This window comes from Crocodylus siamensis, chromosome 2, assembly GCF_052110815.1.
Source record: "Crocodylus siamensis isolate JL-2025a chromosome 2, ASM5211081v1, whole genome shotgun sequence".
Lineage (NCBI taxonomy): Eukaryota > Metazoa > Chordata > Crocodylia > Crocodylidae > Crocodylus > Crocodylus siamensis.
In genome coordinates, this window is record NC_143396.1 from 194,556,489 (window position 1) to 194,571,276 (window position 14,788).

The following is a 14,788-nucleotide window of genomic DNA, read 5'->3' on the forward strand; positions in this document are numbered from 1 at the left end:
GCAAAGCCAGAGCCAAGCTACTGCGTGCCCCAGACAAGTACTCAAATCCAAGATGAGGCTTTTTTTTCTCCTATGTTGTTGGGGTGGGGGGGGCCTCATCTTGGATTTAAGTGAGTATATGGTAGGTTGTAATAATAGGTTCTAAGTCAGTTTAAAGTGATTTGGTCAATTGGTGCCTTAACTGTACATACAAGCAGCTCCTTATTAAGAGAGATGATGTTGGTTGTCACAAACAGTGACTGATATAAATTCAGATGATCCAGGATCTCTTTTGAACCAGGGGAATGTTGAAATAACAAATGGCTGCTTCTTTTTTTAAATGCAGTTAAAGTTTCCTGGATCACTGTGGTGGTTTATTTCAGACTCTTACTTTAAAGTTTCTTTTCCTTTTTAAAAATGAAGACATAATTTCCTCAGTTTGAGAAGAAGTAGAAGTACTTCTTGCCTTCTAAAACAGTCACTGCCTGTGTCTAAAAGTAAAATGGAATGATTCAGCTGACTTTCTGATTTTTCTCAGCAAAAGCAGCTAGTAGCAATCAGAGAAAATAATATTAAAAATCATTTTTAATTAAAAATTGCTTATCTTCTGATGATAATTTTGTTTAGAAGGATCTAAAAAATGTTGAGCCTTAATCTTGTTTTCTGCAGGCTAAACATACCTGGTACCTAAGCTTTTCTTCATACAGCTTGTGTTCCAACCCTTCATCTTGTCATTTGCTTCTGGACTCTCTCCAGTTTCTTTGTCTTTAAAAGTGTGATTCCCCAAACTGGGTATAGCAGTACAGCTGAGGCCTAACTAGTGCTGAAGAATGCTACTATATCCTTCTGTGTCGTACTATATACAATGTTCCTGTTGTATGTAAACTACGTTTGCTTTTATTGTGATGGTTTTACATTGCTGAAGGTAGGCTGGATTTCATCTTGGGGCATAAGTTTTCATGAACCAACTCACTTCATCAAATGCTGTGAAAGGATATGCACAGAGCAGTGTATCAGACGGACAGTTATTTCATTCATGTTGAGTTTTTGCGGTCCACCCAGCCCCCAGATCCTTCTCAGTAGTCCCACTACCATATAATTAATTAATTTATCTTACATTCTGTATTTGTGTCTGTCACCTTTGTATTGCGTGAACTGCTGCTGCCATGTTTTTTTTCCCCTTTTATGTAGAACTTTACATTTGTATTTGTTGAATTCAATTTTTTTAAATACAGCAGAGTTCTCTTCACACTCCATCTGGATCCCTTTGAATCTTAGTCCTGTTCTTCAAAGCGTCCCTCCTACTTTCATGCTGCCTGCAGATATGATCCATACACTATTACTGTATCCAAACAAATAAAAACATCAACTGGATTGGACCCTAAGGACCCCTTGTAGAACTTTGCTTAAGAACTTCATTTGAGACCTGTCATCTGACATTGACCCATTCATTAATTTTTGATTGTGGCTAGTCAGCTTATTAGCTGTCCACCTAATGGTAATTCTCCTTAGCCCACACTTCCCCAGCCAGTTAAAGAGTATAGCATGTGGCACTGTCAGAAACCTAAGTCCAATTATATTATGTCACTGCATTTTGCTTATCCACCAAACCAGCTACCGAGGCAAAAAAAGAAGATGGTACTGGTTTGACTTGATTTATTCTGAACAAATCCGTGGTCTGCTTACTGGTCATCCCCTCATTCTCCATATAATTGCAAATTTACTATTTCACAGCTTACTCTAGTAGATTTTCATGTATTAAAGTCAAGCCTGACCAGTCTGTAATTGTTATGTAAGTAATTTCCATGCCAGCTCAAGATGGTAGTAATGTAACAGTTACTCAGTATTCAGTTTCCTGTGTTGTAAGCAGTAGTAGTAACATGGTCCCCCATTTCTCTTTGTATTGACTATCTCATCAGGTGCTTCATGTTTTGGCTCTTATCTAGTAAATAAGTTCAGTGCATGTAAGCACCTATGAGCCAGGACAAGTGTGTTCAGTATATTGCAAGAATCAGTCCTTACTCCATAAATCCACTTGATATTCACACATCTTGTAGACATGTAGTTTTAAAAAAATACTTCCTTAAGCCTTGGAACTGATATAAATGCATTGAATCCATGATCTTCATGGCCTGTACACAGGCCCTTTTATTTGAAAATGGCGTATCCAGAGATCTTATATCTCTTTCCAGTATTGCAAGACCCTGCTTTGTTAATTTCGAAGTTTTCTGATGAGGAAATAAAAATGGGTTGGCTGTGACTTAATTGCTTTATGGTCCTGTCTAGGTATAATAGCAGTAGAACTGTACAGTAAAGTGCCTCTTAGTTTTACTTTAGTAAAAATGTATTCTTTTATAGCATTTTTTCATATCTTCAGTTTTCTTTTTTGTCTGTTTTTCAGGGCCTGTAGTAGGGAGAAGTAAGAGACATTTTTTAAGACACTAGTAGTGACAAAAGCAGGTTTCTGGGCATTCAAAGGAGTAAAACAGCTTCTAGAGTGTTTGAGAACCTGCATGCTATCAATGGCAATGTGTGCACTAAGGTTCTCCCAGTTTCTTGTGGATTACCAGGGGGTTTAAATCAGTTCTACGTTCTCCAAATTGGAAGTGTTCTCACATTTGTAGACAGCGGGTGAGAATATAGTACTTAAAAGAAAACTATTGGCATTATATGATTATTTTTAATTTGGTTCAGAATTGAGATGCAAATAACTTTTAGTTTTACTTGAAAGTTAAAAAGTACCTTTACTGCACTTACTTCAATGTGGGAATGCAGGGGTGATTTTTTTTTTTTAATTTATTTAAAGGGCGACAGCCATTCTGGCCTACTTGCCACAGGAACTTCTAGGCACTTCTTGTTATGAATATTTTCATCAAGATGATATAGGACATCTTGCGGAATGTCATAGACAAGGTAAATCATTAATTACTAAGCTTTAAGAAGGAGAGTTTTAGTTTTTAACTAGATATAAGTTCCTTATATTTCACAAAAATACATAAAATAATTGTACTGTTTTTAGGTTGGCAAGTATTACTTTTTTGCATGAAAACTATTTTGATTTATGTGCTCTGAACAATGTAATAATGGTTGAAATGGTATGAAGCAAACACTTAAGATTTTTACTGAATCTGTGTTTCTGCTATAGAGAGAGTCTTAGAAGTAGTGCTATTTTCTGCCAACTTAAATTCAACTAAAACTGAAATGAAAGGTCTGTTTAACATCTCTAGTCTCTATATAGTCCTTGTGTAGAACTGACAACTAAGGTGTTTCATTATCTCTCTGTGTTTAGTTTTACAGACGAGAGAAAAAATTACAACCAATTGTTACAAGTTTAAAATAAAAGATGGCTCTTTTATTACATTGAGGAGTCGCTGGTTCAGTTTCATGAACCCTTGGACCAAAGAAGTAGAATATATTGTCTCAACAAATACAGTTGTTTCGTAAGTATTTTTCCTTAACACATGCACTCTAACATCAAGATTTTATCCTGCCTCGAGGATAAGAACATAGAGATTCCTCTAAAATGTTAAACTAATGTATTGTTTTTAAGCACATAAGCTAAATAAAAGCAAAAGTATACAACAAAAGGAATGAAATCTAGAAATTAACTACACACAGACCCTTTTAATATTTATTAATGCCAATGACTTGAGTTACTGGATGAGTTCTTTTATTGGTTTGTATAAATTTGAATACTACATTTACTCATATACCATGTGTACCTTTATCCCAAAAATTACCCATCCAGAATTGTGGGGTGCATTTTAAAGTAATAAGGGTGATTCCATCCCAGAATGATTGTCGAGGGCTGGCTTCCTTCAGCCCATGGAGGAGGGATGAAGGCTGCTACTTTAGCCAAAAGCAAGAGGTTTGCCAGATTGGCAGTGACTTTTTTTGGCTGACCAGCCAAGGGGGATGCATGACTCATAATAGACTATACTCCTGGTCCATGAGGCCAGAATTCCACAATGACTTCTTTTCTTCATTCTGCTTTCCTAACACAAGGTGCATGTCTTATCTGGGGTGTGTGGTATGTGAGAAAATGTGATAAATAAGCTCATATAGAAAGACCCTGGAATCCCAATCCTATTTACTGCGCCTGGCTACATAGCTCTCCAGTGAAAGAACCCCATTTTTTCACTGAGGTTTGCTTCAAGTCCTGGGCCTGTTGCTCCTTCGTTTTAGGACAAGAGCAAATTTAAATCAGATATTTTGTGCGAGTTCTGTATCTGTTTCTGCCAAATATATCCAATAGCGTCCTCCTTGATTTTATCTATCTCTAGTACATGTTGTTCATTGTAGTTTCCTCATTGGGATGTTTGGATCTATCTCCTAAATTTCAGACATTGAAATATCCCCATCCAAGTATATATGTATGTGTGCAAAGCATGTTTACTGTTTTGTAGTCATTTTGTCATTTTCTTTGTTTTGATTTAATACCTTCAGCACCAACGTACTTGATGGTGGGGATGCAGCCTTTCCACAGCTTGTAGCTTCTCCACATAGCATGGACAGTGTACTCCAGGCTGGAGAAGGTAACTACAGTGTTGTGAGAGTTAAACCTGCTAGACAGAGGTTACTTGTTTCCCATTCAGAAGTTGCCAGTCTCTTGGTGAACAGCAGGTATACTTTACATGTAATGTATACAACAGAGTGCCTACTCCCAAATTTAATTTGCATAGAAGTAATACAAGCACGGATGATGATGATGATATGAAAGTGAGAGTAAATAGTCATAGGAAATCAGTGATGGCAGGAGAGACATGGAAGAAAAGTTGGATGTTTGCTTGCAAGGGGGGAGACTGTTCTACGTGTAGGTGTTGCTTTTGTTACACTTATTTTGATTCTGGGCTATTTTATCTCTCATTGACATCAACCCAAAGAGATTGTTGTGGAGGTGACTGTCTGAAAATGAATTGCTAACACACAAAAGAATTCACAGACAGTACTCTATGGCTGCTTTTATTGTCTTAAGTGCATTTTATTTGCACACCTTCCAGTTTCTCCTGACTTCCGTCACTGCTGCCAAGTTCACATTAGAGTAACAAAAGGCAATTACAGACCATAAGAGCATAATGTTTGGGGTTCGTACTGCTTTTCCCTCCCTTCTCAGGAATTTACAGTTACCCAGATGGACTTGGTTAAATATTTAGCAGGTATATAAGGATTGTCCCATACTGGCTCTGGTCTCTGCTGCTAAATGCTGACTTGTTAGTAGTGTGCTTTATGAAATTTACCCTCTTTCATTGTTTGATCAAAGTGTGTAGACACGGGAGATGACACGCTAATATTTAGCACTAACATTTTGCCAAAAGTGCACTTACCATCTGGCCTGGGACAAACAAGTCCTGGTTATGGTGAATATGTCACTAGTATTTTGTGCTCAGGGTGTGGATATCATCTTCTAAGAGGCACACCTTAGCAGGGTGCAACATTTGCACTTATGGAACCTTCCTAATTTGCACTTCTGGAAACAGCCACTAGCATAAGTTAGAGCAGCCTGTACCTTGGGACCTTGTCACAGATGGGTGACAATGTAACTGGAAAATGGCCAAGAATGTCCTTCAGATTTTGCAGGATGGTGTGTTATATTTATAACTTCACTTTTTTTTAAAAAAGAATGTAATGAGTTGAGTGCAACTTGTTTTCTTTATCTCTGTGCACATGTAAGATCTTACAGATAGATATTCACTCACGTTTTAGGTGGCCCCAAAAGGACCCATCCTACAGTCCCTGGTATTCCAGGTGGAACAAGAGCTGGGGCAGGTAAAATAGGAAGAATGATTGCTGAGGAAATCATGGAGATTCACAGGTGAGAGAAACTAGCTCTCTATTTTAAAAATGCTGCTGTTTTTATAAGGGGTGTCCTACACTTGTTCCCATAAGCACCATGTATTATTATACAGTTGCAGTACTAATGTTAAATAGATATTTACTATTGTCTCATGAAGCTTTGGCCATGCTAAGGTCAAATCTGATATGATAAAAAGGAAAGCACCACCAAGAAAAATAACATGGTTCTTTTCAATTAGGGTTAGGTTTTTAAATTAAAGGAGAATCTTTTTTTATTACTTTAGTATAACTGTACTTTAACAGTATTGGAAGAGGAAGAAAGAGCATCTAACTATGCAAAAAGTTAAATCATGGGACGAGATGAATGAAAAAATAGACTGGGAAAATAATTTTATAGGAATAAACTTGTTGCCCCTAAATGCCAAAAATGTTGGGTTAACTGGGAGACCATCAGCAGAATAAGGAGTGGTTGAGCCAAATCCAGAGATGAAGAATTAGGTGCAAGTTACTCTTAGAGTCTCTTAAGCTTAAGCTTTATGAGCCCAACCCATGGCTACTTAGGCCAGGTGCAGATATTATGGGAGTTCATAAATGTGCGCTGGGGCGGGTGGAGGGGGAGGGGTACTTTAATTAGAGCAGCTCTGAGAACTGCTCTAATTAAAGTGCCCAGACTGTCACTTGTATCAGCATCCCTGTGCTGAAAAATGGTGGCAGGGCACTTTGACTAAAGCACATTGAACGAGCTTTAGTTAAAGCACTCCTGTCACCATTTTTCAGTGTGGGAGCACTGATACACATGATGCTGGAGTCTGCTAGAGCACAGTAATTACCACACTCCAGCAGAACTGAGTCTGCTCCAACATGCTGTAATTACTGTGCATGAGAGCAGATTGATTGTGTGTGTATGGGCGCCCTATACTTTTATTGGTCTAAACCTGTAACAGAACAGAAGTTTGGTGCGCATAGACCAAGTTCTGAATATATAGACCAGTCTAAGATAGACCTGGATCGATGTGCAATCAGACTTAATTGATTTAAGTTAGGTGCATCAAACTTCAATACCGGTTCCTCTATCGATTCAAATTAGGTTGCTGTCCACCAGCATCCCAGGCTCCTTTGCAGCCCCCTGGTAGCCCCCCCACCCTCTGGCAGGGATGTGCACTAGAACTTGCCCCGCACTCAGCTGCAGCAGTGTCCAGGAGCTCTTGCCCCCAAGCTGTCACAGAGCCAAGTCAGCGCAGAACCTTTCCACAGCTCTGTCTCCTGCTTCTGGCCAGATGTCAGCCACAGGCAGGCAGTGGGAGTGTAAAAGGAAAGCATCTCTTTTCCTGTGCATGAGCCCTGGGCACCCGTATCCACAGCCCATTCCCTCACACCCCATCATGGAGCACCCCACAATTTACATACGTACCTGACACCGAGTCCAGGAGAACCCTTGTGCTTGGGTGGAGCCACATGGAGTCTGCACATGCTCATGTAAGTGAGCACATGGAGCTGGGGGAATGCAGGAGCTCCCCCAGCCTGCATGCCCTCCTCTTCCCCCCTGCCCCGTCCAAGAGTGAACATGCATTCTGTTCACTATTACTCTTAACCTACACTGCTTACAGAACACAACATAACTTAGATTGATTTTGCCTTGTGCTTTTTGAATGTCTGTACCTAACCCAAGGGCACAACATGTATCAATGCAGAGACTTATGCTAGTTCTGAACAACAAGGCTGGGTAACAGAAATAGTCAAGTTGCATTAGTGCTGTTTGACCTCAGCTTAGAAGCATCTTCTAAATAAACTGATGCCTAGTGTGTAATGAAGTCTGTAATGATGCAACTTGTATATTAGTGAGTTTAAGTAAGGATACATCCAGAGGCTAGTTTAGAGTAGGAATAGATATATAGGGGGTCAGAGATAAATGTCCCCCCCTAGTACGTAGCTCATAGTAAGTAGCAATTTTGCCTGAGAAGGCCCTAGGGGTAGAAGGGGTGAAGTTTAAAGTAGTGATGTATTTATACCTAGTAGTGATTGCACCTGCTTAGCTTTATAGTATCCAGATTCCTCCCCTTCCCACCCCCAGTTATAGCTGTTTTTTGTCAGTTATATTTATGAAAATAATGCCTAATGAATAAACAAGTTTTTATACCTCTGTTTGTAAAATAAAAATGCTTATCATGCTTGCGTGCCATGTCTAAAGATTTCCAGTAGGGGGCTACAGGTTCCATACCAACTATGTTTCATACTGGAATAACATGGCTTGTTAATGCTCATTTAGTGATCTGGAGGCCACAGATCACTGTGGGCCTGTTGCCAATTAAATACAAGAAAACTTGCGCTAGAAATCAACTTGAATGGGAATGGTATGAGTTAATGCATAAGAGCTGACAGCTGGGCATCTTGCACCTCAGAAATTAATATTTAATATCGTTCCCCCTCTGAAATTAATTTTTAAGCATAAAATTAAACTTAGGCCTGTAAAAGCATGGCTGTGTACCTGTGACACTGAAATGATATAGCACCTTATTACATGTCTTACTGACTTCAGAAAGAGTTGCTCAGTTTATGCTTTTGAAACTATCAGACCTGTAAACTCAGTTTGGGAATCTGAAATAAAAGCTTGTTGACTAGGGGTAGTATGCCTTCTCCCCATCCCAGAGATTACCTTCCTGCTGCTCAAAAACAAATATGAAGACCGCTTTAAGTTATAATAGATTGGTAGTTTTCAACCTTTTTCATTTGTGGACCCCAAAATATTTTGAATGGAGGTGTGGACCCCTTTGGAAGTTTCTAATGTAGGTGGAGACCTCTTTGAATTGTAAGTGTGGGTATTTACATACTTTTGATTGATCATAGCCATCTTTCACGGACCCCTTAGACATGGTCTGCAAAACCCCATGGGTCCACGGACCACTGCACTAGATGCCTGCCGCCATCTTTAAGGTAGGGGGGCTGTTATCTGCCCTAAGAGATGTCTGTGTTCCCCAGTTCCATTGACATGCAAGTAAGTGAGCTCCTCCTACCTTAAAGTAACAAGGATTTTTGTCATTTAAATGACAAACAAAAGCAGGCTGTCTGAGTAAGGAGGTGCTGTCTTTTCTTTATGCTTTTGAGCACAAACGCTCCTTTTTTTAATTTAAAAAAGTGAATTCTAGACTGAACAAGAACTTTGAACCTTCTATCACTTTTACAAGCAGTGAAACACTTTCTGAAACTAATATTAAATAGCATTTTGCTCTATTATTTGGCGTTCAAAGAGAAACAAAGTATACTGCCTTTGCTTTCCATTCAGTTGGAGAGCACTGGTTTAGTTCCAGTCCTTTCCTTAGCTCCTATTTTGCATCCTGCTCAGCCTTTCCACTGAAATGCTGCTATAGTAAATGAGATTCCTAGCTTGTTCTCAGTTTTCTTTAGTATTCAGGGGAATACTTTTTTGTTAATAAATAAATAAGCCTGTCCAGTTTACACTAGGTTTCTGATGAAGTGCATATAATATATGCAGCACTAATACGTAAATACTACAAAAAGAAAGATAGGGGCCATTCTGAACAACTGTGTGCTCTTGGGCAGAGAGGTAAGGTGCAAAGGGTGTTTGTTAGTTGCAGTAGCAGACTGACTTGCTTGTTGAGTGGCAATGCATAAATTGTGACAAAGGGAACTTAAAACATGTAGGTTTGCGCAGTCATTTGCACACAGCATGCTTAACTGAACCATCTTCATTACAACATGTCATCTGCTCCAGGGGACTCACCAAAATGACAAACATACCAAGTTAGGGAAGTCCTGGACAAGGTGAAAAGCACAGCTTTGAAAATGTCTCTCTTTAAATACATGTTCGCTGCATTAGTGGGATAAAGAGAGAAACCCAAATACCTTTGTAGTGATGATGACTTGGCAAAAAAGCAAATATGGCTATACTCCATTATTTTATTTTTTTGGTCTTCCTTTTAGCAGTTTAATTGTGAATATTGTAGAGTAGATCTTCTGCTTCTCTAAAGTAGTATAAACTTACATAAGCTGAGGGTCTATCCCAGGCTTTAAGATGGAAGGTCCATCCATCCAGGACCTAAGGTATTGCATCTTAACATTTTAGTTTGAGGCTCAACACTAAAAGAATAGGGAAGGAAAGGTAAAGTTTATAAACTGAGAAATTTGCAGTGTGCTAAACTCAACCGATTGAACTATTCACAGTCTATACTGGAAAGGCCAGTAATGTAGAGTTCCGTTTATGGATAGGCTGGTGCTACAGATCTCATGCATACTGACATAAAAAGCTGTCATAACACATGGAACCAATGCTAATACATTCTCTCAAACTGTATTGTTGAGATTATTCTTCTGAAGTAAGGTTCGTGCTACGTTCAGCAGATGTGTAGATGGTTGCCAGCAATGAAGATGCCAGTAACCACAACCATAATTTGCTCTCTTAAAAACATATAGCATGTAACTGTGTCATTCTGCATTATCTTTTATTAATCTTATTTACATTGGTGTAACAGGATAAGAGGATCATCGCCTTCCAGTTGTGGTTCCAGTCCATTGAACATAACGAGCACACCGCCCCCTGATACTTCTTCTCCAGGAGGCAAAAAGGTGAGAATACCTTTTGGTATTTGGAAACAATTTTTTTTTAACTGGGAGCTGCACCACTAATGGTAGTCTTCAAAGTGTCTCTAACAGGTGTGATGAGTTTTGATTCCTTAGCAGTAGAAATCCATGGCAGCAGACCATAGCATTCTTACCCCAAAGTCACACTGGCATAGTCTTACTGAATTTCCAATACATCATATACATTGAGCAGCTCTGACATTGTTGCACCTTTGCTGAGGTAGGTGGACCTCTAAATGGCTTTCTCTAAGATTTATTTAGAGTGCACCATTTTAAAACAAGCTCAGAAAATAGTCTCTTACCGATATAAGATGGACTTAATTCACTGTGTTTACCGATGAGCAGTTAACAGCAAAAGTGCATTTTCCCCAAAGAGCTGTGGCAGGCAATGGTGTGACATTTGGAAGAGAAGTGGAAAATGAGTAGAGTGAAAGAGAGGTGTTAAGAGGTAAGAGAGATATTTATCCTTGATTCAATGTGTAGAGTGAATAATAAGACTTTAACCTGCCAGCAAGATTCTGAATAGGTTGAACACTGTGAGCAACCTTTGCTTCATTCCCACCCTAGTAGACACTTATCTTGAATATCTCAACCTAATTGCAGGGAATAGGCCCAGAGGTCCATTTACAGTGTTATGATCCATTCACAATTCAGCTGTGACCATCTGCTTGTTCGTTTAATTTATTAATTTAATTATATAGTGAAGTACAATGAACAGGCGCAAGCATGTGTAACGAAAATGGTCAAATGTGAAGTAGAAACACGAGAAGAGGAAGTACCTCCTTACATATAGTATAAACTATGCATGGCATTAATCAAGAGCCAAAAGGCAATATGATTTGTCATATTGTTCATTGATGTGGGCCCCAGCAGAGCCAACAGCATTTCAAGCCTTAGTGACCTCACAGCTCAGCACTGCTCAGTGTGCGTGTTTATCCAGATGCCCAAACAAAGGATCCACGTGCTAATTAGCCCCTCACTCATGATTGGAACTGGGTGTTCTTGTCATGAGTCCTGGGATCCTTAAAAAACGTATATGCAGAAGAGGTGCAGGGCAAGCTGGTCTGGCTCCAGCTCATGGAGGGCGGAGTCATACTGATCACCTGCGACAGGCTGAAGAAGTGGATGATGGAGGGCTTCTAGGTGAACTGGACCCCTGTTTGGTCATGTTTGCCAGACACCTAAGGCTGTTGAGGAAACAGAAATCACTGGAAATAGGAAAGAAAGGCACAGCTCCGCTATGGGACTAAAGAGGAAATGTATTCAGTGTAGTGGCTCACCCTGACTTGAAAAGAAGTTAGCACTGAGGGGGACTGTACTCAGTGAGTACTACTAGATATGTTATATAAAGATGGGCAGCACAAATCTATCCTTGTGGTAGGTTCCCAACAGTATCTCAGCCTTTTTGGCTAAAATAAAATGTAGCTTTTTTGGCACCGAGGGGAGGGTGTCAGAGCTGGTTTATCCTGTATTCAAGTAAATATGGTAATACATGGGCAGGTTTGGAAGGAAGTTTCAGGGGTTCTCCTGGGAAGTTCAGTATGTACCTTACCACTTTCTATACAGCAAGTACAGTACCCCTCAAGTCTACCCCATGTACCAGTTCACTTTCCCTTATGTCACATTTCAGCTCCTGTAGGAAGAGATCCTTTTAAATGAGCAGTGTAAGTGCTAGCACAAGAAAGATTTTTTTTACAGTAGGACAGAACAAGGACACTTCTGGGATAATCAGATGCAATTTTAGCCATGTCACTGCAGCTCCTTCAATTTTAGTGAACCATACTTTTCCATTAAGTGTTTGAACTTAATATAGCATGCTTTAAATACTTCTCCCTTCAGTGGTTCTTATTTGAACAAAAAATGCATTTACCCATCAAGCATCTGATTTGGTATTTGCTTAGCGTCAGTTCTGATGGGGTAGATTTCAAAGGCACAGATGATTCATTTGTTGTTTTTCAGTAGACTGTAAGCACCTGTGTCTTTTGAAAATGTCCCCAGAACACTCAACTTCAGGCTTGAAGCCATGCAAGTTATCTCTGTCCCTCTACTGTAGAGCTGACTAGAGCCAAAATATTTGTCTTCTAACATGCCCAACCCTTATGGTTGTGAAAATAACTGGAAACAGATGTGTGTTTTGCACACTGCACAGTGGGGTGCCATGTAGGTTAGAAGTGCTATCTCTGAAGACAGACCTTAAGCAGAGGTCTTCCTTCCATTCCTTCTGAGTCAACCTATGATATGGATACATCTAATCTCAGCAGAGAGTTAATCTTTGCCAAGATCAGATTCAGGGTTTATAGACAGCTAAAATGATTCTTGTCTTCCCGTGTATGTACTACAACTGGTCTGTGCATCATTGCTGTCTGATTCACAGGGGAGCCAATCAAAATATGACTGTCACCACTCCTGCGTTTCCTGTAAACAGGAGGGTACAAGGTCATCTCTAGGCTGACTAAGTGATTTAGTTTGGAGAATGGCATGCTGAGCATCAGATTCACATAGTGCAGACGCATATCTGTCATGCTTAACAGGTGTGTCCACCTACCATCCGCACACATGGCTTAACAGATTTTCCTAGCCTAGAGTCACAAATTCCCTAAGATAGATACATTTCTTGAATTTAATCAACTGTTCACACTGTTGCATGTAGTCTGATAAAAATTATTTCAGCTAGTGTTCTGTGAAACTACTTTCTCAGAAAATCTCCTTTCTAGTTGCTATTACCACAGTGCTTTGACCAGAAAAAAAAGTTTGACTCCCAAGTCACTGACTTGTATTTCTCCCCCCTATGGTGATCCTTCAGCTTCTGAATAATGGAGTTTTATAGACTCTGGTAGAACCTATGACAACCCCAACAAGTTATTTGCGATAGATGCTTATGGAGAGGGAAGGGGTGGGAACCCACTTATGTATTGTTTTTATGGGTTAAGCTAGGTGTTTTATCCTTTCCTTGTTTAGGCAGAAATAATTATTTTAAAGCATTCCTACATGCTAATGGAAGTATACAATTTCTTTCAGAGTGAGGACAGTGCAGAAGATGGAAGGATTAAAAGTAGTTGGGAATAAGTTCAAGTGTAACAATGCTCCAAACATGATACATACCTCCTAAGGCAAAATCACTTCTGGGCATAACATATTATATGTAGAGTTCAGAATAACACTTTACAATGTAGTTAGTGATTTTAACCAGATGCCACTTCATGGTGCATAACCCATTGTGGAAGAATAGTATTACTGTATTATACCTGTTACAGTGTTCTGCTTTTGACCAAGCGGGCCGTACAGATCACAGATTATTTCCAAAATGGATCAGTTCTTATTAGAAAGCTACACCAGTATAACAGAAAAATCAAAGAACAGAGATTCAAGGCATGGTGGGAACACTCATACAGAGAAAAGACAGCCTCTTGGTCCTAGAAGGAACAAATTGATCCCATCTATGAAAGGAAGTAGGGGATCCTTGTGAGAAACCTCTGATGGATCACACCTGTAAACAGGGATGGCTAATCGCTACTGAAAAATGCTACAGGGATCATATTTTGTAGAAAGGTAATAGTTAAGGCTGGTCTACAGGAAGAAGCTTGTTTTTTTCCCTAAACTAGTGGTGCCACTGTGGCACTTACCTTGCTACAAGGACTTACAAAGTTTAACTTGCCACCAAAGGATTTTAAGCTAAACTGCAAAAAAAAAAAACAAAACCCAAAGGGTTCTCATGGTAAAACTTCTGAACCAAGCACTTAATGAAAGTACTTTACCCTGCTGTCTTGCCATCGTGCACTGTTTTTACATACTGGTGCCAAATCACAATGCTAATTCCTGGAAAGCAAGAGTTCCTGGGCAGCAAGAGTTAGGCCATGTGATGATGCAGTAAGCTCTGCAGCTACTTAAAAAGTGCTTGGACCCACTTCACAAGCGACTTCTGATATAAACAGAACTTAAGATTCAAATACAAACTCCTAAGTTTAGTTTTAGCCAATTCTTTGCTGCCTTAAGGCACAGGCATTTCTTCTCAGCATACCTGGTGCATTCTCTGGAGTGAAGGTACCTTCCACTGGAATATCGGTGCACAGAAACAGAGCACCACCCTGGCGCACGGTGTCAAGACAACTATGCCGTATAACCCTTGGGCCGGGACCCTATCTCCTCCTGATTGCACAGCACCAGTGTGCTACCTGGATTGCAAATTGAGCGTGAAGACAGCCATATAACTAAATGCTGCTTAAACCCCCAGGGTTTGGATGTAGAAGATGATTTAGAACAGTGTAAACTGCCTGGAACATTTCAAAAGTATACCTGGATGATCAGGCGTAATTTTGAAATGGTCCTTGAACTGGTTACATGTGGACACCATGCTTGCTGTAACTAGTACCTGGTCCATCCTCCAGCCATCCCACGCTGCTCTACTCTCCCCCATCCCCTA

At 39.8% G+C, this 14,788-nt stretch overlaps 1 protein-coding gene across 3 annotated transcripts in view; it reads left to right on the forward strand.

Moving 5' to 3' along the window:
• BMAL1 (basic helix-loop-helix ARNT like 1) overlaps positions 1 to 14,788 on the forward strand; it is an 88,057-nt gene that overhangs the window by 69,356 nt on the left and 3,913 nt on the right. For all 3 annotated transcript variants that reach the window (XM_090032730.1, XM_090032732.1, XM_090032731.1), the window contains exons 13-17: positions 2,786 to 2,892; positions 3,269 to 3,419; positions 4,426 to 4,514; positions 5,683 to 5,791; positions 10,260 to 10,353. In XM_090032730.1, coding sequence (XP_089888856.1) covers positions 2,786 to 2,892; positions 3,269 to 3,419; positions 4,426 to 4,514; positions 5,683 to 5,791; positions 10,260 to 10,353 — 550 coding nt within the window. The remainder of the gene's footprint in view (positions 1 to 2,785; positions 2,893 to 3,268; positions 3,420 to 4,425; positions 4,515 to 5,682; positions 5,792 to 10,259; positions 10,354 to 14,788) is intronic.